The sequence below is a fragment of the Heterodontus francisci genome, chromosome 19 (assembly GCF_036365525.1).
Source record: "Heterodontus francisci isolate sHetFra1 chromosome 19, sHetFra1.hap1, whole genome shotgun sequence".
NCBI classification, from domain to species: Eukaryota; Metazoa; Chordata; class Chondrichthyes; order Heterodontiformes; family Heterodontidae; genus Heterodontus; species Heterodontus francisci.
In genome coordinates, this window is record NC_090389.1 from 86,494,370 (window position 1) to 86,517,648 (window position 23,279).

Genomic DNA, 23,279 nt, shown 5'->3' on the forward strand with positions numbered 1-23,279 from the left:
GACAGTACTTCAAGCATATAAAATTAATGCCAGACGGTTTCTATCTCAATTAAATTGTAAGTACCTGGTTTACTGAATAAATGCAGAATCCCATAAAACTACAGCTCTCATTAGCCAGGTGTTTAGCCTGGCCTTTGCTGCAGGGAACAGTCTGTTTCCTCTCTGGAGATATAGATTAAGACGCTGCAGATGTTGTCTGGCTCTTCAATGTATTTTTAGATGCCTTATTATCTATGTGCTTTGGGAGTGCGCTTAACCTGTAAATATTAACACTTACAAGTTAAGTGAGACTCCCAAGTGATGCAAATTATGCCTTTTATTTTTAACTTTAAATAACTTGTGTATAGTTGAGGAAACTAAAATTATCCATTATAGGCATGAAAAACAAGGCTAAAGATGGAAGCCGTGTCATGTTTCCTCTTTCTATTTCGAGCCTCATTTAAAAAGGAAATTGTTAACAGCTGGATACAGTATAGTCTTGAATATGGTCACTTTCATGTTTGAAGAAGTGTTACAATGCGTAACTTTATTTGGAGCAAGGCTGGGTATTGCAGCTTGGAAATGGATATTAGAGTCTATGCTATTGCAAGGCAATTGGGCTGCAACTACTAGCATGGTGAGCAGGGCTCCTAATTACTGATGACAATAATCCAGAAGAGTCTGGAGACTTAATGATTCCCTAAAATCTACTCTTGGTTGCTGCCTCTTGCCCCTCCCCACCCTTCCTAAATGCCAAGCTTCGTTCAAAACAGTTTTTTTTAATCATTCATGCAAGGCCAGCATTCATCACCTGCCCCTTATGAATCACCATCTTGAATAAAACTGAGTGACTTGCTAGGCCAAGGGCAGTTTAAGAGTAGGTCACATTGCTGTGGCTCTGGAGTCATTTGTCGGCCAGACCAGGTAAGGATGGCAGAATCCCTTCCCCAATTGACAGTAAACCAGATGGGGTTTTTAGGACAATCTAGTAGTATCATGGTCCCCATTCCTGACTTATTTAATTAACTGAATTTAAATTCCCCACCTGCTAAAGTAGGATTTTAAACTCGTGTCTCTGAATTTAGTCCAGGCCTCTGGATTACTAGTCCCAGTAACATGACAGCTATGCTGCTGTATCGTGCAATTAATCCCATTGTCGTGACCAATTTGAGGGGGCACTGATTGCTGGTTTATGACAACAATCTGGTATAGCTAACAAAAATGTTATCTGTTGCATATCTTGCAGAGTAAGAACGGAAATTGGTTGTAGAGTGGGGGCGGGTGATGGTATATAAGTAATGTTATATCTCAAGTGTAACCAAACTTGTAACATTTGTGTGAGCAGAAACCTTATTGACCTAAATTGCATGACAACTATTTTGATTTCTGTAACTGAAGGTTTAGCATTAATTATTAAATCAGGTAGTGTGTGACAGGCCTGATTATCGTGATTGTGGTTTACTTTGAGCTCAATATCTTTCTTTGCTAACTTGGTAGCTTATTCCAAAGTTTATCACCCCTTAAAGGTTTATTCCTAAGCTCTTTAAATTTGCTCTTATTTCAGTAACTTAAATTTGGTCTATCTTTGCTGGCCTGACTTACCTTGCCTGTGCCATTCAATATTTGAGATATCTTGGTGCAATGTGTCCCCCCATTTAACATGTGGAACCTTCCTTCAGTTATAGAGTGATACAGCACTGAAACAGGCTCTTCGGCTCACCGAGTCTGTGCCAACCATCAACCACCCATTTATACTAATCCTACATTAATCCCATATTCCCTACCATGTCCCCACCTACCGTCAATTCTCCTGTCACCTACCGACATGGGGCAATTTACAATGGCCAATTTACCTATCAAACTGCAAGTCTTTGGCTTTGGATAGATTGAAGAAACTGGGGCTGTTCTCCTTGGAGAAGAGAAGATTAAGAGATTCGATCGAGCTACTCAATCATGAGGGGTCTAGATAGACTAGATGGGGAGTAGCTGCTCCCCTAGGCAAAAGGATCACAAGCTTGAAGACACTGATTTAAGGTGAATGGCAAAAGAACCAAAGGCTCCATGAGAAAAACCATTTTACACAGCAAGTGGTTTGGGTCTGGAGTATGCTGCCTAAAAGGATGGTGGAGGCAGTTTCAATTGTGGCTTTCAAAAGGGAATTAGCATATTATCAGAGAAAATTTGCAGGACTACGGGAAAAAGAGAGTGGGACTGGATGAGTTGCTCTTGCAGAGAGCCTGCGCGCACACGTTGGGCCAAATGGCCCCCTCTTGTGCTATGACCATTTAATGATTCTTACCAATGTTAAAAAAAAAAAAGGCTTCCATGGAATATAAAAGGTTAAGTGATTACTTGATTGAAGTTTTCAGAATTTTGAAAGGGCAGATAACTTTTCCGCTGGTGGAAGAGTCTAGGACGAGGGTACATAACAGTTAGCTGATAGCCAGGCCATTCAGGAGGGAAGTTAGGAAAACACTCCTTCACGAAAAGGGTGGTAAAAGCGTGGAAAATTCTGTCACAAAAATAATGCTAAGTCGATTAAATTTTTGTTCGCTGAGCATTCAAAAGGATATGGAGTTAAGGTGCAGATCAGCCATGATTATAATTGAATGGCGAAAAGACTCGAGGCACTAATTGACCTCATTATTATTGGTAGCATTTTTGTATCTGATATGGGTTGAATAAATGTTTCAATGCTCTAATTCTGTTTTTCTAGATTCAGTTTAGAGAAAAAGTACTATGGACAGCGATTACACTCTTCATCTTCTTAGTCTGTTGCCAGGTCAGTTGTTCACAAACACGTTACTTGTTCACTTTTTGCGCAAACCAACATTTGGGCTGGAAACAAATAAAATTCTAGTAATTTTAACTGAGGGTTTTCTTGTTACAGTGCAATTCCAATAATGCTGTAAAGTATTTTTACTAAAAAAAAAAACAGGTGTTGGTCAGTGAGCATCTGTGGAGAGAAGAAATGAGTTGACTTGTCTCTGCTGTCCACAGTTGCTGAGTAACCTGAGTGTTTACAGTGTGTTCTGTATAATTCCTTGCATCTAATTTTTTCTGCTTCAAGCATAGGTACTATTTGGAGTAGACATGTCTCAGGAAAACTACAGTTGCTTATAAAATAGTTTGTTTTTAAATCTCTTCAGATTCCTTTATTTGGCATCATGTCCTCAGACTCTGCAGATCCTTTCTACTGGATGAGAGTTATTCTGGCTTCAAACAGAGGTAATGGAAGTTTATTTTAAATTAAACTTGATATCAGCCGTTAGCTTGGATAGAGGAGTGGAGCTTCTGTGGCCCAAGCGGCACTTATGACCGACCTCCCCTTCTCTGAATCTATTGATAGACATGCTACTGTATGTCTGAGTCTCCATTTATACCCAGCTGTGGGCTATATAGTGAATTTGGAACTCAACAATGTTCTCATTTCCCTTCCTGTGCGGGGAAAGAAAGGAACGAAATTAGCTAGCCTGGCTGCACCAGTCTCCATTGTGAAAATAGACTATTCAGACTGTAGTATTTTGTTCTACTAGAGCTATCAGTCCTCTTTTAAGTTCTCTCTCCTGTGCATAAATACCTAGTATCCAATTTGCACATACCCTGAGTGCAGCTTAGAAATCAGAAGCGCTCATTGTGCCTGCAGTACACCATCTTAATCACTTTCTCTTGCAATACATTGAATCAGTTCTGAGGTGGCTCTTGAGCAAAAGTTTGCCAAACACTTGATGAGTAACACTGGAGCAGGAGGGTTGTCTTTTGAACAATGGAGGTAACGTGCACATTGTGCATCTGAGGTCAAGTCTCCCCCTAATATTTTATCCTTTCTTGAATCTGCTCACTGGTTGGAAACTCTGTATGCAGAGGGTGAGGATGTACACTTGGGTCTCTGGCAATAAGAATTGATCCAGGCTGGCTTTCTCTCATTCTCTGCTCTCTTTCCCCTTATGGGGAATTGTATTTTTCCAAGGGCAGCGTGATTCTGATCTGTTTAATTATAAAATTATGGGTGCATGCCTGTTTCCTACCATTTTATTTACGCTTGGTGCCAGCACATCATTCCTTTCTGAAGGACTAAATTATTCAATTTTTAAAAAACATTCTTGTGCCTTCTGAAGAGTCAGCTGCTAGGCTTTTTGACTGACTTGTTCTCTGGGTTTTTTCATATATAAATACAAATATACTAATTATATTGTCTATTAATTCAGTTCAAATTATCCAATGCTTCAATTTTTTGTGTTTAATTTCCATTCAGCTGTGTTTTAAGATGTTTAATTTGAATTGTTAGAAAATTAATCCAATATAGTCTGGGAGCAGACTATAAGCACCTTGTACCATCAGAATCAATTATTTCTGGCGTACAGCCATTCTGTGCGCTGCACATATCAGAGGTGATATTAAAAAAAACACGTTTTAAATTTAGGTACACTGATGGAACTTGGTATTTCGCCGATTGTCACTTCTGGTCTCATCATGCAGCTTCTGGCAGGCGCAAAGATCATTGAAGTTGGTGACACTCCTAAAGACCGAGCTCTCTTCAATGGAGCACAGAAACGTAAGTATCAAGATTCAGTTTGACCTGCAGCAACTGATTTTGTGATGTTTCAAAGTACAGCACAGAAATAGGGCATTTGGCTTGCGTGTCCATGTGCTATCTATGCTCCACGCTGGCTGCCTCCTTTCCCCAGCCCCACGCTTTTCATCTATAAGCATATCCTTCTATTCCTTTCTCCCTCATGTTTATCTAGCTTCTCAAATATATCTATGCTGTTTACTTCTCTCTGGTTGTGAGTTCCACTCTCTAGGTAAAGAAGCTTCTCCTGAATTCCCTGTTGGATTTATTAGTGACTATCTTGTATTTATGGCCTTCAGTTCTGGTCCTTCTCACAAATGGAAATGCCTTTTCTATGTCTACCTTATCAAACCCTTTTGTAGTCTTAAGGATTCCTATCAGGTCCCTCCTCAGTATTGTCTTTGCTAGAGAAAAGACTTTCCTGTCTGTTTTTCTTGAATGTCCTGCTGATGCTGCAGCTTGAGCACATTATGCACCTTCAGTTGCTTATCCATTGATACCTGCCCAGCCCCATCGTTCACCATTGAAAGAATAGGTCAACTCTAATCATATTTACATTAGCTTTGCAACTGGGCTCATAGTACCTTGTGAAAAATCAGGGTTCTGATGATATGTTTTAATTTGCTTCATTGGTGATGCTTTGATTTTGTTAATTTGAATTGTTCTAGTCCACAGTGACAGATCTGTAGCTACAGATCTTTCACCCTACTGACTTTAACTACTGTCTTTTTGAAATTTCGGAAGGACAGGAAGCTAGAAAAAGGTGGTGGGGTAGCTCTGTTAATTAAGAGTTACATTAGTACATTAGTGAGGAAATACCTTCTTTCAAAGACCAAGATGTAGAATCAGTTTGGATAGAGATGAGAAATAGGAAAGAAAAGAAGTCACTTGTGGGAGTAGTTTATAGGTCCCCTAACAGTAGCTACACTGTAGGACAGTGTGCAGGAAGAAATAATGGGGGCTTGTAAGAAAGGTACTGCAATAATCATGGGTAATTTTAATCTACATATAGATTGGAAGAATCAGATTGGCAAAGGTAGCCTGGAAGATGAGTTCATAATGTGTATTTGAGTCAGTTTCTTAGAGCAGTATGTTCTAGTGCTGACCAGGGAGCAGGCCTTCTAAACCTGATAATGTCCAATGAGACAGGATTAATTAATGACCTCATAGTAAAGGAGCCTCTAGGCAGCAGTGATCATAACATGATGGAATTTCATGTTTAGTTTGAGGGTCAGGAGTGTGGGTCTAAGACAACGTTTTAAACTTAAAGGCATTTACAAGGGTATGAGGACAGAGTTGTCCAAAGTGACCTGGGAAGTTAGGTTAAAAGATAGGATGCTAGAGAAGCAGTAGCAGACGTTTATGGAGATATTTCACGTATCTTTGAGAGATTCCATTGTGAAAGAAAGACTAGGAGAAGGATGCACCATCCGTAGCTAAGTTTAAAGAATGACATTTTAAAAACAAAAGGGAGAAACTAGAGTATGAGGGAAAGCTAGCTAGAGTTTCTACAAGTATTTAAAAAGGAAAAGAGTGACCTAAGTGAGTGTTGGTTCTCTAGCGACTCTGTCTGGGGAATTAATAATGGGTGACAAGAAAATACGGAATCATTGAACAGGTTTTTTGTTCTTCACTGTCGAAGACACAAAAATCCCAAAGATACTTGGAAAAACAAGAGGTAAAAGGGAGGGAAGAACATTAAAACAATCACAATCACCAGGGAAAAGGTACTGGAAAAGCTATTAGAGCTAATGGCTTACAAGTCCCCAAGTCCTGATGGCCTGCAGCTTAGGGTCTTCAAAGAAGTGGCTGCAGAGATAGCAGATGCATTAGTTGTGATCTTCCAAAATTCTCTAGATTCTGGAAAAGTCTTTGAGGATAAGAAAATAACTGGTGTAAAACCTCTATTCAAGAAAGGAGGGAGATAGAAAGCAGGAAACTATAGGCCAGTTAACCTAACATATATCATAAGGAAAATGTTAGAATCCATTATTAAGGAGTTATAGCAGACATTTAGAAAATCATAATGGTTTTTAAAAATCTGTCTAATCTTCTGATCCATCACTAATCTTCGCAGAATTATATACTTTTCCTTTCAATGACTTGGATGAAGGGACCAAATGTATGGCAGCTAAATTTGCAGATGACACAAGTAGGTAGGAAGATAAGTTGTCAAGAGGACATAAAGTCTACAAAGAGATATGGATAGGTTGTGAGTGGACAAAAATTTGGCAATGGAGTATAATGTGGAAAAATGTGAACTTGTCCACTTTGGCAGGAAGAATAGAAAAGCAGAATATTATTCAAATGGAGAGAGACTGCAGAACTCTGTGGTACAGAGGGATCTGGGTGCCCTAGTACATGAATCACAAGGTTAGTATGCAGGTACAGCAAGTGATCAGGAAGGCAAATGGAATGCTGTTATTTACTGCAAGGGGAATAGAGTATAAAAATAGAGATATTTTGCTACTGCTGTACAGGGCCTTAGTGAGACCGCATCTGGAATACTGTGTGCAGTCTTAGTCTCCTTACTTAAGAAAAGATAAAATTGCAATAGAAGCAGTTCAGAGACTGTTCACTGGACTGATTTCTGGGATGAAGGGGTTATCTTATGAGGAAAGGTTGAACAGGTTGGACCTATACCCATTGAAGTTTAGAAGGCTGAGGTGAGGATTTTTTTCTCTGAGCATCATTGGTCTGTGGAATTCGCTTCCTCCAGGTAGCAGTAGTGGCTGTGTCATTGAATATATTCAAGGCTGAGTTAGATTCTTGATAGATAAGGGAGTAAAGTGTTATGGGGGGCAGACAGGAAAGTGGAGTTGAGGCCACATTCAGATCAGTCTTTATCTTATCAAATGACAGAGTAGGCTCGAGGAGCTGAATGGCCTACTCCTAATTCGTATGTATGTCTTAACCCAAGTCTGAGGCATAGAGTCTTGTGTATAATGGGATCTTTTTCGCAGTGTAAATGAAGGTAATATCCACATCTCACAGACCTACCATTGCACTCTTGTTAATTTTAGACACTTTGCTGAAATCTTACTGATGCTGAATAATTAGTTAGGAATCATGTAACTGTAGACAGGTAAATGCAATATTAGTCATAAATGTGGTAAGTCAAAAGGGCATTTAAATGCTTGCAAGTTACAAAAAGAACTTTTGTTTATATAGACACATGACGTACTCTACACATCCCAAAGTGCTTCATATCCAATGAAGTGTAGTCACAGTTGTGTAGATGAAAGTGACAGACTATTTGATTAGATTAGAGATACAGCACTGAAACAGGCCCTTCGGCCCACTGAGTCTGTGCCGAACATCAACCACCCATTTATACTAATCCTACACTAATCCCATATTCCTATCAAACATCCCCACCTGTTCCTATATTTCCCTACCACCTACCTATACTAGTGACAATTTATAATGGCCAATTTACCTATCAACCTGCAAGTCTTTTGGCTTGTGGGAGGAAACCGGAGCACCCGGAGAAAACCCACGCAGACACAGGGAGAACTTGCAAACTCCACACAGACAGTACCAGGAATCGAACCCGGGTCCCTGGAGCTGTGAGGCTGCGGTGCTCGCCACTGTGCCGCCCCATATTTGTACATGGGAAAACCCCAAATGAATGAATGACTGAATAGTTTTATTAGTGGTGGACGTGGAAAGAATGTTGGCCAGACACCAGTAGAACTATCTGCTCTCCAGTGTCATAGGAGGTTTTCCTCACCTAAGCAGGAGGGAGGTCCTCTGGTTAGACATCTAAGAACAACACCTGCAGCAATGAATCACTTCCTCAAAAAGAGAAACTTGCATTTCTGTACTGCCTTTCACAACCTCAGGACTTCCCAAAGTGCTTTACACCCAATGAAATACTTAGGAAATGCAGCAGCCAATTTGCACACTGAAAGCTTCCACAAACGGCAATGTGGTACTTACAGATAATTGTTTTTGTGATGGTGATTGAGGGATAAATATTGGCCAGGACACTGGGGATAACTCCCCTGCTCTTTGAAATAGTACCATGGGATCTTTTACCTGACCCACCTGAGGGCAGGTGTGGCCTTGGTTTTAATGTTGCATCCGAAAGGTGTCTACTCTGCCACTGAAGTGTCTGCCTAGATAGCAAGCTCAAGTCCTGGAGTGGGGCTTGAACTGAAAATGAGATGAGTATCAACCAGCTGAGCCAGACTTGCACTTTTTAATAGTGTGAAACTGCTCTCTCACAGTGATCACTACAATTGTTGGTGCAATGAACAGATGTGAGGCTTCACTTGTGAAGTGCTAGTACAACAACCTTCAGCACATGAAATGTCCCAGATATTTGGCAGTGCTGAGGTGGTCTAAGAAGTTGTCATGCTCTGTCACAAGGCTGGTGAATTCTCCATTTCCCTCAAGTTGAATGTAGATTGTGCATACAAATCCATGGGAATTAGTGAGAAAATAATGCCAGTAAACTGACGCTGGGATCTATGACTGCACACAATTTAACTGGTTCAGATCTGCTTTGCAATTTTGAAACCTGTTCTTGTATTGATTATGCTCCTGTGAAGCAACTTGGGATATTTAGCGACATTTAAAGATGCTGTATAAATGGAAGTTGTTGTTGAGGCTTTCACTTGAGGTCTGGTGAATGTATCTGAATCGTGACTTTACTTTTTCCCTACAGTTTTTGGTATGATTATCACTATTGGGCAAGCTATTGTGTACGTCATGACTGGGATGTATGGAGATCCATCAGAAATGGGAGCTGGCATCTGTCTGCTGATCATTATTCAGGTAAAGCTGGTCAAAACTAAGTTGTGGTGAAATGTCAGTGTGGCAGTGGCTGTCATTGCATCTGATAATCACTCTTGGTAATGAAATGTCCCTAGTTTTTATCTTCTGAATTCAGTCTGGACAAACGTTGTTCTGAACTTGATTTTGGGGTTGTTCATCTCATTTTCAATTAGCGCGTGCTATGTTGGACTAAACCCAACAGTTTGCAATTGCAATCATTGAGTGAGTGTATCTATGGAACAGGCTCTCCAGGGAGGCAGTGGCAGCAGTATTGATCCATTCAAATGTAAATTAGATTTTTCAGAAAATTATGAGTAATGAGATATGGTCACTTAACCATATTGCTCTCTTTTCTGTTTGCATGTTGCTTAAGCAACCACATTTAGAGCAACATTGCTGCTGTCTGCAGAAGGAAGCCATAAGATAGTGTATTTGCCGAAGTGTATAGTTTGGAAGTTTTTTAAATTTTGGTAATTTTAATAAATGGTAATCATATACGATTTGCTCTGTTCCAGTCGAATTGTATTGCTTTCTCCTTGCAGAGTTTTACTGGGCTTTATCAATGGTTTTTAAACTTTTTACAGCTGTTTGTTGCTGGACTGATTGTGTTGCTCCTGGATGAACTGCTACAGAAAGGGTATGGCCTTGGATCTGGTATTTCTCTCTTCATCGCCACCAACATCTGTGAGACAATTGTGTGGAAGGCTTTCAGCCCTACTACAGTGAATACCGGTAGAGGTAGGCAGCTAATGGTCGTTATACTCTTAAAATATTTACCGTACAGCCAATCTCAAGAAATCTGGATGATGGGCCAACACTTGTATTGAATACCACAGTGTTCTGTGCAGGAGAACAGATAAGGTAAATCTGATAGATGAGTTGTACTAGAAAAGTGTGTGATTTTATTAACAGTGGATCTGTATGGAGGAGAAAGCATTTAGGTTGGGGTATATGAAGCTTGAGAACAGAACTCTGAATGAAGGCCACATTGTTGATTTTAAAAATATGCACAAGTCCTGTCCGAGGGAAATGATCAGCCATTGCATCCGTGTGTTGAGAGTGCTAGGTTAGTCTTTATTTTAAAGATCACTGTGCCTAGTCGTTGACATTCGGTTGAAAAATATTTGCTATAAATCATCAGTGTGTTTCCTCCCTTTTGAGGATCAGTGGCAGTAACATTTCTAATCTTTGCATCTGTACTTTGGGTAAATGTCAGGCCCAGGTGGATATGGTGAAAGCTCTTGCTGGTGGCTGTAGTGATCCCACAAATTGAGTTTGAGCCTGTTCTAACAGGAATGTGAATGTCAGCGTCAGCTCTTTTTGGAGGCTGGGTCATTGCATATCTTCAAGGCTGAGTTACAGATTTTTGAACTACAAGGGTGTCTGGGGTTATGGGGGGCAGGCAGGAAAGTGGAGTCAAGACCACAATTGGATAAGCCATGATCTTATTGACTGGAGCAGACTCGAGGGGCTAAATGGCCTACTCCTCCTATTTCTTATGTTCTTATGTTGTGTATTGGGGAGAAAGATCCAACTGTACAAAAGACAAAAGTCTCTTGTATGTCTCGTCTGAATACAAAATCTTGCAGAGATGGCTTCTGGTGGTGAACTATGAGCTTTGAACCTTGAAATGAGAGGGCGAAGTTTGCATCTACATCTGTGAAAATGGGATGTCTGCACTTGGCTGCATGCTAATGCACATGGCCTTGCTCACTTTCTTGGATGAGTAATACAGAGAAAATGGATATTTTTTAAACATGACATCAAGAGCCCAATATATACAGTATTGTAAATAATCTCCCAGTCTTTCAAAGTGGGAGTCTTTCAAACGTCAGCTGATTAGAATCCAGGACCAGCATGTGAGGAAGAAAGACAAGTTTGGCAAGTTTCGGGAAGCTTGGATAACACGGGATATTGTGAGCCTAGTCAAAAAGAAAAAGGAAGCATTTGTAAGGGCTGGAAGGCTAGGAACAGATGAAGCACTTGAGGAATATAAAGACAGTAGGAAGGAACTTAAGCAAGGAGTTAGGAGGGCTAAAAGGGGTCATGAAAAGTCATTGGCAAACAGGATTAAGGAAAATCCCAAGGCTTCTTATACATATATAAAGAGCAAGAGGGTAACCAGGGAAAGGGTTGGCCCACTCAAGGACAGAGATGGGAATCTATGCATGGAGCCAGAGGAAATGGGCGAGGTGCTAAATGAGTACTTTGCATCAGTATTCACCAAAGAGAAGGACTTGGTGGATGATGAGCCTAGGGAAGGGAGTGCAGATAGTCTCAGTCATCTCATTATCAAAAAGGAGGAGGTATGGTGTCTTGCAAAGCATTAAGGTAAATAAGTCCCCAGGGCTTGATGGGATCTACCCTAGAATACTGAGGGAGGCAAGGGAAGAAATTGCTGGGACCTTGACAGAAATCTTTGCATCCTCATTGGCTACAGGTGAGGTCCCAGAGGACTGGAGAATAGCCAATGTTGTTCCTTTGTTTAAGAAGGGTAGCAAGGATAATCCAGGAAATTATAGGCCGGTGAGCCTTACATCAGTGGTAGGGAAACTATTAGAGGATTCTTCGGGACAGGATTTGCTCCCATTTGGAAAAAAACGAACTTATTAGCGAGAGACAGCATGGTTTTGTGAAGGGGAGGTCGTGTCTTACTAATTTGATTGAGTTTTTTGAGGAAGTGATGAAGATGATTGATGAGGGAAGGGCGGTGGATGTTGTCTATATGGACTTCAGTAAAGCCTTTGACAAGGTCCCGCATGGCAGACTGGTGCAAAAGGTGAAGTCACACGGGATCAGAGGTGTGCTGGCAAGATGGATACTGAACTGGCTTGGTCACAGAAGACAGAGGATAACAGTGGATGGGTGTTTTTCTGAATGGAGGGATGTAACTAGTGGTGGTCTGCAGGGATCAGTGCTGGGACCTTTGCTGTTTGTAGTATATATAAATGATTTGGAGGAAAATGTAGCTGGTCTGATTAGTAAGTTTGCGGATGACACAAAGGTTGGTGGAGTTGCGGATAATGATGAGGATTGTCAGAGGATAAAGCAGGATATAGATCGGTTGGAGACTTGGGCGGAGAAATGGCAGATGGAGTTTAATCCGGACAAATGTGAGGTAATGCATTTTGGAAGGTCTAATGCAGGTGGGAGGTATACAGTCAATGGCAGAACCCTTTGGAGTATTGACAGGCAGAGAGATCTGGGCATACAGGTCCACAGGTCACTGAAAGTGGCAACACAGGTGGATAAGATAGTCAAGAAGGCATTCGGCATGCTTGCCTTCATCAGTCGGGGCATAGAGTATAAAGATTGGCAAGTCATGTTGCAGCTGTACAGAACCTTAGTTAGGCTACACTTAGAATATTGCGTGCAATTCTGGTCGCCACACTACCAGAAGGACGTGGAGGCTTTGGAGAGGGTACAGAGGAGGTTTACCAGGATGTTGCCTGGTCTGGAGGGCATTAGCTATGAGGAGAGGTTGGAAAAACTCTGTTTTCACTGGAACGACGGAGGTGGAGGGGCGACATGATAGAGGTTTACAAAGTTATGAGCGGCATGGACAGAGTGGATAGTCAGAAGCTTTTTCCCAGGGTGGAAGAGTCAGTTACTAGGGGACATAGGTTTAAGGTGCGAGGGGCAAAGTTTAGAGGGGATGTGCGAGGCAAGTTTTTTACACTCAGGGTGGTGAGTGCCTGGAACTTGTTGCCAGGGGAGGTGGTGGAAGCAGATACGATAGCGACGTTTGAGACATCTTGACAAATATATGAATAGGAAGGGAATAGAGGGATATGGGCCCCGGTAGTGCAGAAGGTGTTAGTTTCGGCAGGCATCAAGATCGGCGCAGGCTTGGAGGGCCGAATGGCCTGTTCCTTTGCTGTACTGTTCTTTGTACTCCAACCCTTTTTAATTGTGGCTTCTATATTCAACAGGGACCGAGTTTGAGGGATCAATCATTGCCCTGTTCCATCTCCTGGCCACGCGACAGGACAAAGTCCGTGCTCTTCGTGAAGCCTTTTACCGCCAGAACCTGCCAAATCTCATGAACCTCATCGCCACCATCTTTGTTTTTGCAGTGGTGATATACTTCCAGGTGAGTGAGTGGTGAAACCAGTGCTGCCAAAAAGATTACCGATCGTTCTGCCTTTGCTGGTTACGAGAACTTACTGGACGCACAATAGTAACCATATTTATCTACACGAGTCAAAGTGAAGTGCTTTAGATCACCTTCTAAAGTGCACATACTTTTTAAAGATAGTTGGTGTATTAATTGAGAGGGGGTTTGTGAGCAGTGCATTCCACTGGAAGCTGTCTATAGATGTTTCAGAGACTGCATCTTCACTCCAGGTTGCAGCTGCAATTGCTTTTGTTCCTTTATTCTTGACGTAGGCAATACAGTATTTATTGCCCACCCCTGGCAGAGAGCATTGTGTCAAATCTCCTGCTGTTGGGGCTGGAGTTGTATTGAAACCAGACTGGGTGGGAATGACAGCTTCCATTTCCTGAAGGACATTTGTAAATAAGTTGGGTTTTAACGACAATCCGGCAGCTTTCGTGGACATTTTTCTGGATGACATGCCACACTGTTCTAGCCAGCACATTGCAGGAAGGATGTGATTGCATTAGAGAGGGTACAGAGCTGATTTATGAGGATGCTGCCAGGAATAGTGAATTTTAGCTATGAGGAATGATTTGATAGGCTGGGCATGTTTTCTTTGGAGCAGAGGAGGCTCAGGGGAGATTTCATTGAGGGACCTGGATAGGAAGGACCCATTGCCACTAGAAAAGTGGTCAATAACCAGGGGGAAAAGATTTAAAGTAATTTGTTGAAGGATTAGAGGGGAGTTCAGGAGAAATGTTTTTACCAAGGGTGGTGGGGTCTGGAAAGCACTGCCTGAAAGGAGAGCTGGGGAGAGGAATGAGGCCAGATCGCTGCTCTTGGTCAGCATGGACGAAATGGGATTCTGTGCCGTATGTTTTTCTGTGTGTTTTAAATTGCTAGCTTTACTGAATTTCTTTTCCCAACTTGCCATGATGGGGAAAATGGATTCTTAGTGTGTTCCATTTGCCTCTAGTAAAAAAATGTGCTGGTTGTTGGATAATGGGTCAGTGCCAACTATGCTGCTGAGCCAGATTGTGTCTGGGCTGCATTACCTAATCTCTGCAAGTTGCCTTCAGTTTTACTGGTCCTTTTTTTGAAAAAACAAATTTAAATGTTAATCTCTACATCAGAGAGTAATGATGCATATTAAAGCAGCTTTATGTTTGCACCTTGCAGGGTTTCAGAGTAGATCTGCCGATTAAGTCTGCCCGTTACCGTGGACAGTACAACACCTATCCCATCAAGCTTTTCTACACATCTAACATTCCTATCATCCTCCAGTCTGCTCTAGTCTCCAACCTTTACGTTATCTCACAGATGTTGTCGACAAGATTCAGCGGCAATTTCCTCGTCAATCTACTGGGGACGTGGTCTGTAAGTATAACTTTTTTGATTTGTGTAGGGAGCTGCACTTCTTTAAACCAAAAACACCAAGTAGCAAACAAACCAGGTTAATGAAGTTGGTGAGATATTGCTTGCACCTCAAGATCTCAAATTAAATACAGCTGAGGGAGGCCATTTGGTTCATTGTGACTCTGGATTATTTGAGATTGTTTCCTCATTGCCCTACTGAAAGTCCTTTCCCTATATTGATCACTGTGTGGAAAAATTTTGTGGTGTCAATCCTAAAGTTACATTTCTTATCCTTGTTTTCAAATCCCTCCATGGCCTGATTTCCCCCTCCCCCCCCCCCCCCCCCCCCCCCCCCCCCTCATCTCATCCACTTCCACAACCCTCCATGATATCTGCACACCTCTAATTTTGGCCTCTTGAGCATCTCCAGTTTTAATTGCTGCACCATTGGTGGCCATGTCTCCAGCTACCTAGATCTTAAGCTCTGGAATTCACTCACCATCCCATGCCCCCCCCCTCTCAAAAACCACTCTGCCTCTCCTTTTTAAGACACTTCTTAAAAGCTACCTCTGACCAAGCTTTGGTTTTCTGGCTCATTGGTTCAGTGCACCATCCAGTGCGGTGGAAGTTCTTGGTATGTGTGCATCTAGCTGTCTGTGGCATTGGGATGCTGCAGTTGTCCTTGGGAATCCTCTGTTGGGGAGGTGGAAGTCAGCCATGGTTCTTGTTCCTGAAACCTGCCCGCTCGCCCTGTGTTGGAAAGTGTGGAAGCTGGATGAGGTCAGTATTGAACACTGCTGTACCCTGCTAGTCTAAACTCTCATATGAAGGCTAGGTGATGTGCTAGATTAATAGCTGACAGCCATGTAAACCTGTAATAGCATGCATCAGGACCTTCAGAAGAGATGGGGAGAAATTGGGAGGTGGTGATGAAGTGAGATGTCCAGGTTAGAGCCTGAAATTGGGTCTGGTAGTAAGCTGAGCTAAATGATTGATTGCCCCTTCATCCCCATGTTCTTGTTTGAATAAAACTTTTCTTTTACCTTGAAGGATAACACAGGTGGTGGTCCGGCACGTGCATATCCAGTTGGGGGTCTGTGCTATTACCTCTCCCCTCCGGAGTCATTTGGTTCGGTGTTGGATGATCCTGTTCACGCAGTGATTTATATTGTCTTCATGTTGGGCTCCTGTGCTTTCTTCTCCAAGACCTGGATCGAAGTGTCTGGTTCTTCTGCCAAGGACGTAAGTGTCTGCACTGTAGAGATTTACTTTCTATCTGCAGAAATCTTGCCATATCAGGTCTCTATTGGTGGTTTATTTTTACAAATTGTCGTCTTGCCCAGTTCCCTGTGGATCTGGATTCAATCTCCAACTGGTTCTTAGTGGGTGTTGGATCACCGTATAAAATTGCTCCAAATTTAACACTTAAGTGGATTGTCTTCCTCAGATGTCACAAGATACCTAATGTAAATATAAAAATTGGAGCAGGTAATTTTTGTAAAGTTGAGGCTGAGGTGCATCGTTGAGGCAGAGTGGTGTCCTTTAACCCTTGGTGGACCTTCATGCCAATACTAGCTGTCCCGAATGCACTTGTTTTCATAGAATGGTTACAGCACAGAAGGAGGCCATTCAGCCTGTCGTGTCCATGCCAGCTCTCTCTAAGAGCTGCTACTCCTGCCTTTTTCCTGTAACCCCTGCAATTTTTTTATCTTCAAATAGAATTCCCTCTTGAAAGCCACGATTGAATCTACCTCCACCACACACTCGAGCAGTGCATTCTAGATCCTAACCACTCACCGCCTAAAAGGTTTTTCATTGTGTCGCCTCTGAGCAAAATGTTCACAGTTTACAAAAAATAGAAACAATTTTGTTTAAATTTTTTTTTTTAAACTTTTACTGTTTCAATAAGCCCGATGGCGCAACAAGTTTATCCAGACGGAGAGGTTCCTGGTTCGGTGCCTGGTCTGAGAGCTTGCTGATCGGAGCCTGGCAGTGCTGGGTTTGCTACAGCTGCCTTTAACATGGATGTGGTGGCGGAAGGATCATTCTGTAGTGACTCCCTGTAGGAGTGACCCTGTGTAGTAAGCAGTGCCCATTGCAGATGAACAGCCTGCTGACACTTCATTGCAAAAGAAGGATAGCAATTTGTGCAAGGTGTGTGCCACAAAAGTGTTACCAGCCCCTGGAGCTTTACTGAGCAAGGAGTCGAGTGGGGGTGTGGACATATGGAGTAAGCGGTACGCAATCATCGGGCAGGAGATTCTGAAGGTGGCAGGCACTGTGCACAGTTTCTGCTGTCTCCTCTTCCTCCCCACCCCCATATAATTGCTGGTCCTGTATTGACTTTACTTTGATGTTTTCCTGCAATGAGGGAGGAAGGAAGAAAGATGGAGTAATTGTGTTACTGGATTGGGACGAACATTTGAGACTGTACCTGGCACAGTAATAGCCTTGTATCGATGGTGAGGCCTGTAGCTGCTTCGTTTGCATTTTCTGGTATAATAGCACAATTAAGCTGGAGTATTCCTTCTCACTGAATTACAGGTAGCCAAGCAGCTGAAAGAACAGCAGATGGTGATGAGAGGACACAGGGAGACGTCAATGGTCCATGAGCTCAACAGGTAAGTCATTAACTCTAGCAGTTTTCCATTGAAACACTAAGCGATCATTTTCATTTATTTCAAAGCCAGTATCGCAGTTGGATTGTTGGCTGTGATCTAATTGTGTACAGATTCCTAAATATTTAAAGAGTAATGTATTGCCCATTTCTGCTACAAAGTAGTAGGATGCAGTTTGAGGTGCTGGGACTACTGCTGTTCTTGATGTACATTAATGACTTGGACTTGCTGTACAGGTTACAATTTTGAAATTCTGACACAACTTGGAAGTGCGGTAAACAGTGAGGAAGATAGTGATGGCCTTCAAGAGGAGAGAGAGAGGCTGGTGGACTGGGCGAGCACATGGCCAATTCAATTCAATGCAGAAAAGTGAAAGATGATGCATTTTGGTAGGAAGAATGCGCCAAAATAATGCTAAATGGTGCAGTCTTAAAGGGGGTGCAAGGAGAGAGAGACCTTGGGGTGTTTGTGCACAAATGTTTGAAGGTAGCAGGACAGATTAACAAAGCAGCTAATAAAGCATGTGGGATCTTGGGCTTTATAACTAGAGGCATAGAGTACATAAACCAGGGAAGTTATGCTAAACCTACATAAAACGCCTAGTTCAGGCCCAGCTGGAGTATGTGTCCAATTCCAGGAATACACTTTAGGAAGGATGTGAAGACTTTGGAGAGGGTACAGATGGGATTTACTAGAATAGTTCCCGAGATGAGTGAGGTTTGTATCCGCTGGAGTTTAGAAGAGTAAGAGGCGACTTGATTGAAACGTATAAGATCCTGAAGGTTCTTGACAGGGTGGATGTGGAAAGGATGTTTCCCCTTGTGGGAGAATCTAGAACTAGGGGTCACTGTTTAAAAATAAGGGGTCGCTCATTTAAGACTGAATACTTTTTTTCTGGGGGTCATGTGTCTTCAGTGCTCAAAAGGCGGTGGAAGCAGAATCTTTGAATATTTTTAAGGTAGAGATAGATAGATTCTTGATGAACAAGGGGGTGAAAGGTTATTGGGGTAGGTGGGAATGTGGAGTTGAGGTTACAATCAGATTAGCCATGATATCGAATGGCGGAGCAGGCTTGAGGGGCTGAGTGGCCTACTGCTGCTTCTAATTCATATGCTTGGATGTTACGTGGAGAAGCTGTGGTTCTCCTTACAGCAGAGAAGTCTGCGGGCATTTTATAGAGGTGTTTAAAATCATGAAGGATTTAGATAGTTTCTCTTTATTTACTCGTTTCCAATGACTGAAGGGTCAATAACCCGAGGGCACAGATTTAAGGTAATTAGCAAGGTGACCTGAGGAAAATTTTTTTACACGTGATTAGGATTTGGAAGGCACTGTCTGATAGGGTAGGGGATAATGGTTCAGTAATAGCCTACAGAAGGAAATTGGATAAATATTTGAAGGATGGAAAATTGCAGGGATATGGGGAAAGAGAAGGGGGAGTGGGACAAACTGGATTGCTGTTTAAAAGAGTCAGTGAAGACTCAATGGGCCGAAAGGCTGCCTCCTGGGCCATACTGCTCTGATTGCTGTTGTTGAGTCTGGGGTATTGACCAGAGTCTTGGCACTTTATTCCTGCTCTCATTCCATTTCCTGGATCTGGTGGGTTGGTGGTGTTGCTGCAGCAGAGATAAGTGAAGAGCGAGATGATGTGTCATGACCTGATTCTGACCAAGGTTTAGGCAGCTGGATATTTCAGGCTGACTGCTTTCTTGCATCTTTCTCCAGCCAGAAAGTGGGAGACCAAAAGGAAGGAACAAAATTACCTTGGATCATAAATAGGCACCAGGCATTGAATGGCAGACCAAACCGTTTGAAGCTTGTGATTAAGGGGCCACCAATCTTAAGTAGTGTTTCCATCCAGTACTTGATCCACCTGCCTGTCTAAAATGATTGTATTTTCTTGCCTGTGTGCCCTTCTGTTCTCTGGCTTCCCTTCTTACATGGATGGCAGAGTCTGCAACCGTTTTGCTGTACTTTGGAACCTTCATTCAGCCCTCTTTGCTGTGCTGTTTCATGAAGCGCCTCACTTGGTTGCACAGCCTGCCCTCAGTGTAGTCTGTTCAGGGTCACCTAGCTGTCCTCCAGGCCTAGCTCAGTTCATCAGCTGTGGGTCTGTAGTAACATCATGGGCCCAGACTGAATTGAGACTAAGCATGAATGAAAACCTACACAATGTCCAATTTCCTAATGAGAGTCTAGGGAGGAAAGATTTATTTAAAAAATAAATTAGAAACATTTCTTTTTTAAAAAATGTTTTAGAAAATTACAGAATAGCAGATGTACAGAAAAATACAAAGAGGTTTTTATTTGGTTCTTGTGTGCAGCAAGGCCACAGCTGCAATTACTGTCCATCCCTAGATCCCTCAAAGCATGCTTCAACCGCTGCAGTCCATGTAGTGATGGTGCACCCCACAATGGCCTTGGCTTAGAGAGATTAGCAAACATATTGAAGAGAAGAGGCGCAGAGTTTTTGGATAAGTGAAGAGATGTCAAAATTTTTCAGAGCAGGTGATTGGCAACTGGTAAAGGATGTCTGATGCTGGACACTTTACTCCATTCTCAGGGACAGCTCCATCTTGGGTTGGTGTTCACTAATTTTGAATGCCTTTCGTCTCAACGCATCTCGCCATCGAGTTAGAGAGAAGTACAGATGCAATAGTAGATTGCGCTCTCGGAGAAAGATGAACAAGTGAGAGAGAGAGGTGCACACATTTTTAATCCAAAATCGTTGCACACAGTACTTCTATTAATGCCCAGAACTAACAGCAAAAGACTCCACCTAGTGCCCATTGTGTGCAGTGTTCTTTCATTCTTTCAGTGCAGTTGAGCTCCAGATGGTCTTGTAGCTTTATATCATGTTTGCTAATGAATTTTGTGCTCACCAAGGTGAGGATTGGCAGTCCTGAAGAATGACTTATCCAGTGTCTGTGCTGATCACGTCAAGTAAAGTGTGGGTTAGATACAAAATAAAACTCCCAACAGTGAGTGTCAGAAAATCTCCATCTCTTACACTAGCCCGCTTGTGGCCTGAGGTTACTAATTAGGGCTGAATCTGTGGAGGGGTGTTTTGTGCTTACTGGTCACTGGATTAAGATTCCCAAACTTGTTTAGCAGACAGGAGCCTCTTGTTTCATCAGTCTAGGCTCGGTTAGAACCTGAGATCTAAGGGAAAGGACCAGTGTCTCCAGCACTTGGTCCCTATTTTAAGTAGAATCACATTCTGTTTAACAGCACAATATCTTGGATATGATATGCTGCAATTTGTATTTATGCATCTTAACTTTTTTTTTTACAGATATATTCCTACTGCCGCTGCTTTTGGAGGCCTGTGCATTGGTGCACTGTCCGTACTTGCTGACTTTCTGGGAGCTATAGGGTCTGGGACTGGTATATTATTGGCAGTGACCATCATTTACCAGTACTTTGAGATCTTTGTGAAAGAGCAGAGTGAAGTGGGAAGCATGGGAGCCCTGCTCTTTTAACACTGTGCCGACTCTGCGTTCCTTTGAGTGTATCTGAGTCCAGGCGAGAGAGATTTCTGAATTATCACAGCAGGGAAGATTGTTTCTGACCCCTTTCTCACCCAGCGTTGCTTTATTTTCTGAAAATTCACTGCTGAGTGGCATAGGGTTAATTCAGCTTTTCATTGTTCTTGGTACCAAGAGCTGAAAAACATATTTTGGAATCTGTTCTTTTTAATTATGGTTAAAAGCACAAATTTCCACCATGGGAAATGTTTGGCCTGTGTGTGTATGTGTGTGTGTCACTTTGATTCAAAGGCGCAACAAAAAGATTCAGGAGGAAACGGTTTCTTTTTAATTTAAAATTTTTGACGCTTCAGTGGGTAAATACATGTTAGTCTTCCACATCAGTAATGGTCCCTGGTTTTCTCTCTGATCGGTTGCTGGTTTAGTAGCTTAATCAGTGCAGTAGACCTCAACACTTCTGACACGGTCAGTGGTGGAGGGGAGGTCTGATAGCATTCCCAACTGTGATCCAAAGACACCGGCTGGAGAAGTGCACGGATGTCAGGCAGGGACATGGTCAGGTTCTGCTGTGGTCCAATAGTTAGCTGACTACACCTAAGCTCAGACATAAAGACAGCTCCTTGTAGCTGTGGGATTGCCCTCCAGAAAAGAACAGGAAAAGACTGGAGTGAGCATGAAAATGATCCTGGGAAAGCTGTGCCCTGTAAGTGATATAGGCCGTGTATCGGAGATCTGTAATGGCACTACCCGTCACATGTATTCAGTGTAATGTTGGGGTGCTGTTCATTCATTCACCTCCCTCCTAGTTTCTATCACTCGCCTATTGTGTTTGACAGGGGGCCAGTACAGCCAGGGCAGGAGTTGATAAAATACCGACAGATTGCCTCCATAACTGACGCCGCTAAACTCTGCTTTGTAGGGTTTGATGGTGGCTGCACCAGAAATTTATTGGAACTTTTAGGGTTAGAGTATTTAAAGATGCAAGTCTCTTTATTGTATGGATGGCACTTATATAGCCAGCTGGAGGTAGTAACGAAATTGCTTATGCTTTTTAAACTTAACATGGTTGTACTTTAAGATGCAGGCCTGAATTCTTTTGATTTGAAATTTGCGTTTGGGAAAAAAAAAATAAAATTTGACATTTATTATCTACAATGCAGGATAAATGTAGCTGTTTTTTTGTACAGCTTACTGATGCTCATTGGTTTTTTTTTTTGTTCCCTTCCCACCAGTTCAGTATTTAATGGTGCATATTTAGGGTTTCTGTAATTTTTATTCCAGTGCCCCCTGGGCTAGGGTGTGGTTTTGGGGGGGGGGGGGGGTGATGGAGGGGTGCAGGTGGGTGGGTGTTGCATGCTCTTGATCACTTCATTGCCTCCTGCTGGATTGCTGTGGACAGATCAGGCTTGCCTATGATACTCGCCCTCCTTAGTCAAATTGTTTGCTCATGCAGGTTCATGCAGGAAGAGTGGCCACATGGAGAGTGCCAGGTGACTATAGTCATCTTTCCTGGGGAGGGGTGTGAACAGTTGGTATCATGACTGCGTCCTAAAGTACTGAGGTCCACCAGTAAATTTGCTGGCGCCTGTCTCCGATCCTCTAATTTTTTTTTTAAACAATATATTTAGTTTTGTACATAATTCTCAGCGTCTGGATGAAAACTGATGTTCCTCTGTTCTGTTGTGATAATGGAATTTTAAAGAATTCTCTCTTGCTAAATTGTGTAAAATGTTTCAGGATTTCACTCACTGTCTCTCTCAACCCATGGTTCCAGTTTGGAAAAAATATGGACTTTCTATGCATTCCCACTCGTTGACAGTGACTAAACCTCGTTAAGCAGTGTTTGTTCTCCTCCAGGACTTGCTGACTTAAAATTCAGTCTTTATAAATAAAAGTGTTTGAGAACACGTTGATCGGTCTTCCTGATTGATCCTATATGTTGCTGATTCTGCGAAGGTACATAAAATTAATGGAGAATATGCAGCACGGAAACGGGTCATTCTGCATATGCTGTATTCAAACACAGACCAGTAGATTAACCTCTGCCTGGCTTTCGGCAAGGGATTGGGAACCTGGCTTTGTATTTGGTCTGTCCCAACCCTCCTTAGTCCAGAGAATTAGGACAAAGTGCGAGCTTAAAAACCCCGGGATTCCATGTAATGGAATTTGATTTATTCATTCACTGCAAAACCACTGACGTTGACTACATCGTGCATTCTACCTTCAACCCCTCCCCCCACCTCCAAGTTTTCTTGTTGCGTTACAATCTCTGTTCCTCTTGAAAATGCGTGGCTATGCTACTGGAGTGTACTGAGGTTGATTCTCATCTGAAAGCCACCTTAGTGAGTCAGCAAGCTATTTAAATAGGGGAGGCATCGCAGCCA

At 42.4% G+C, this 23,279-nt stretch overlaps 1 protein-coding gene across 1 annotated transcript in view; it reads left to right on the forward strand.

Annotated features, from left to right (window-relative positions):
- Positions 1-22,808, forward strand: part of LOC137380271 (protein transport protein Sec61 subunit alpha-like 1) — a 35,152-nt gene extending 12,344 nt beyond the window's left edge. Inside the window, exons 3-12 of the mRNA XM_068052159.1 lie at positions 2,696-2,761; positions 3,129-3,207; positions 4,403-4,534; positions 9,225-9,334; positions 9,919-10,072; positions 13,267-13,427; positions 14,613-14,810; positions 15,840-16,031; positions 17,334-17,410; positions 20,703-22,808. Coding sequence (XP_067908260.1) covers positions 2,696-2,761; positions 3,129-3,207; positions 4,403-4,534; positions 9,225-9,334; positions 9,919-10,072; positions 13,267-13,427; positions 14,613-14,810; positions 15,840-16,031; positions 17,334-17,410; positions 20,703-20,889 — 1,356 coding nt within the window. The 3' untranslated portion in view covers positions 20,890-22,808. The remainder of the gene's footprint in view (positions 1-2,695; positions 2,762-3,128; positions 3,208-4,402; positions 4,535-9,224; positions 9,335-9,918; positions 10,073-13,266; positions 13,428-14,612; positions 14,811-15,839; positions 16,032-17,333; positions 17,411-20,702) is intronic.
- The last annotated feature ends 471 nt before the right edge of the window (positions 22,809-23,279 follow it).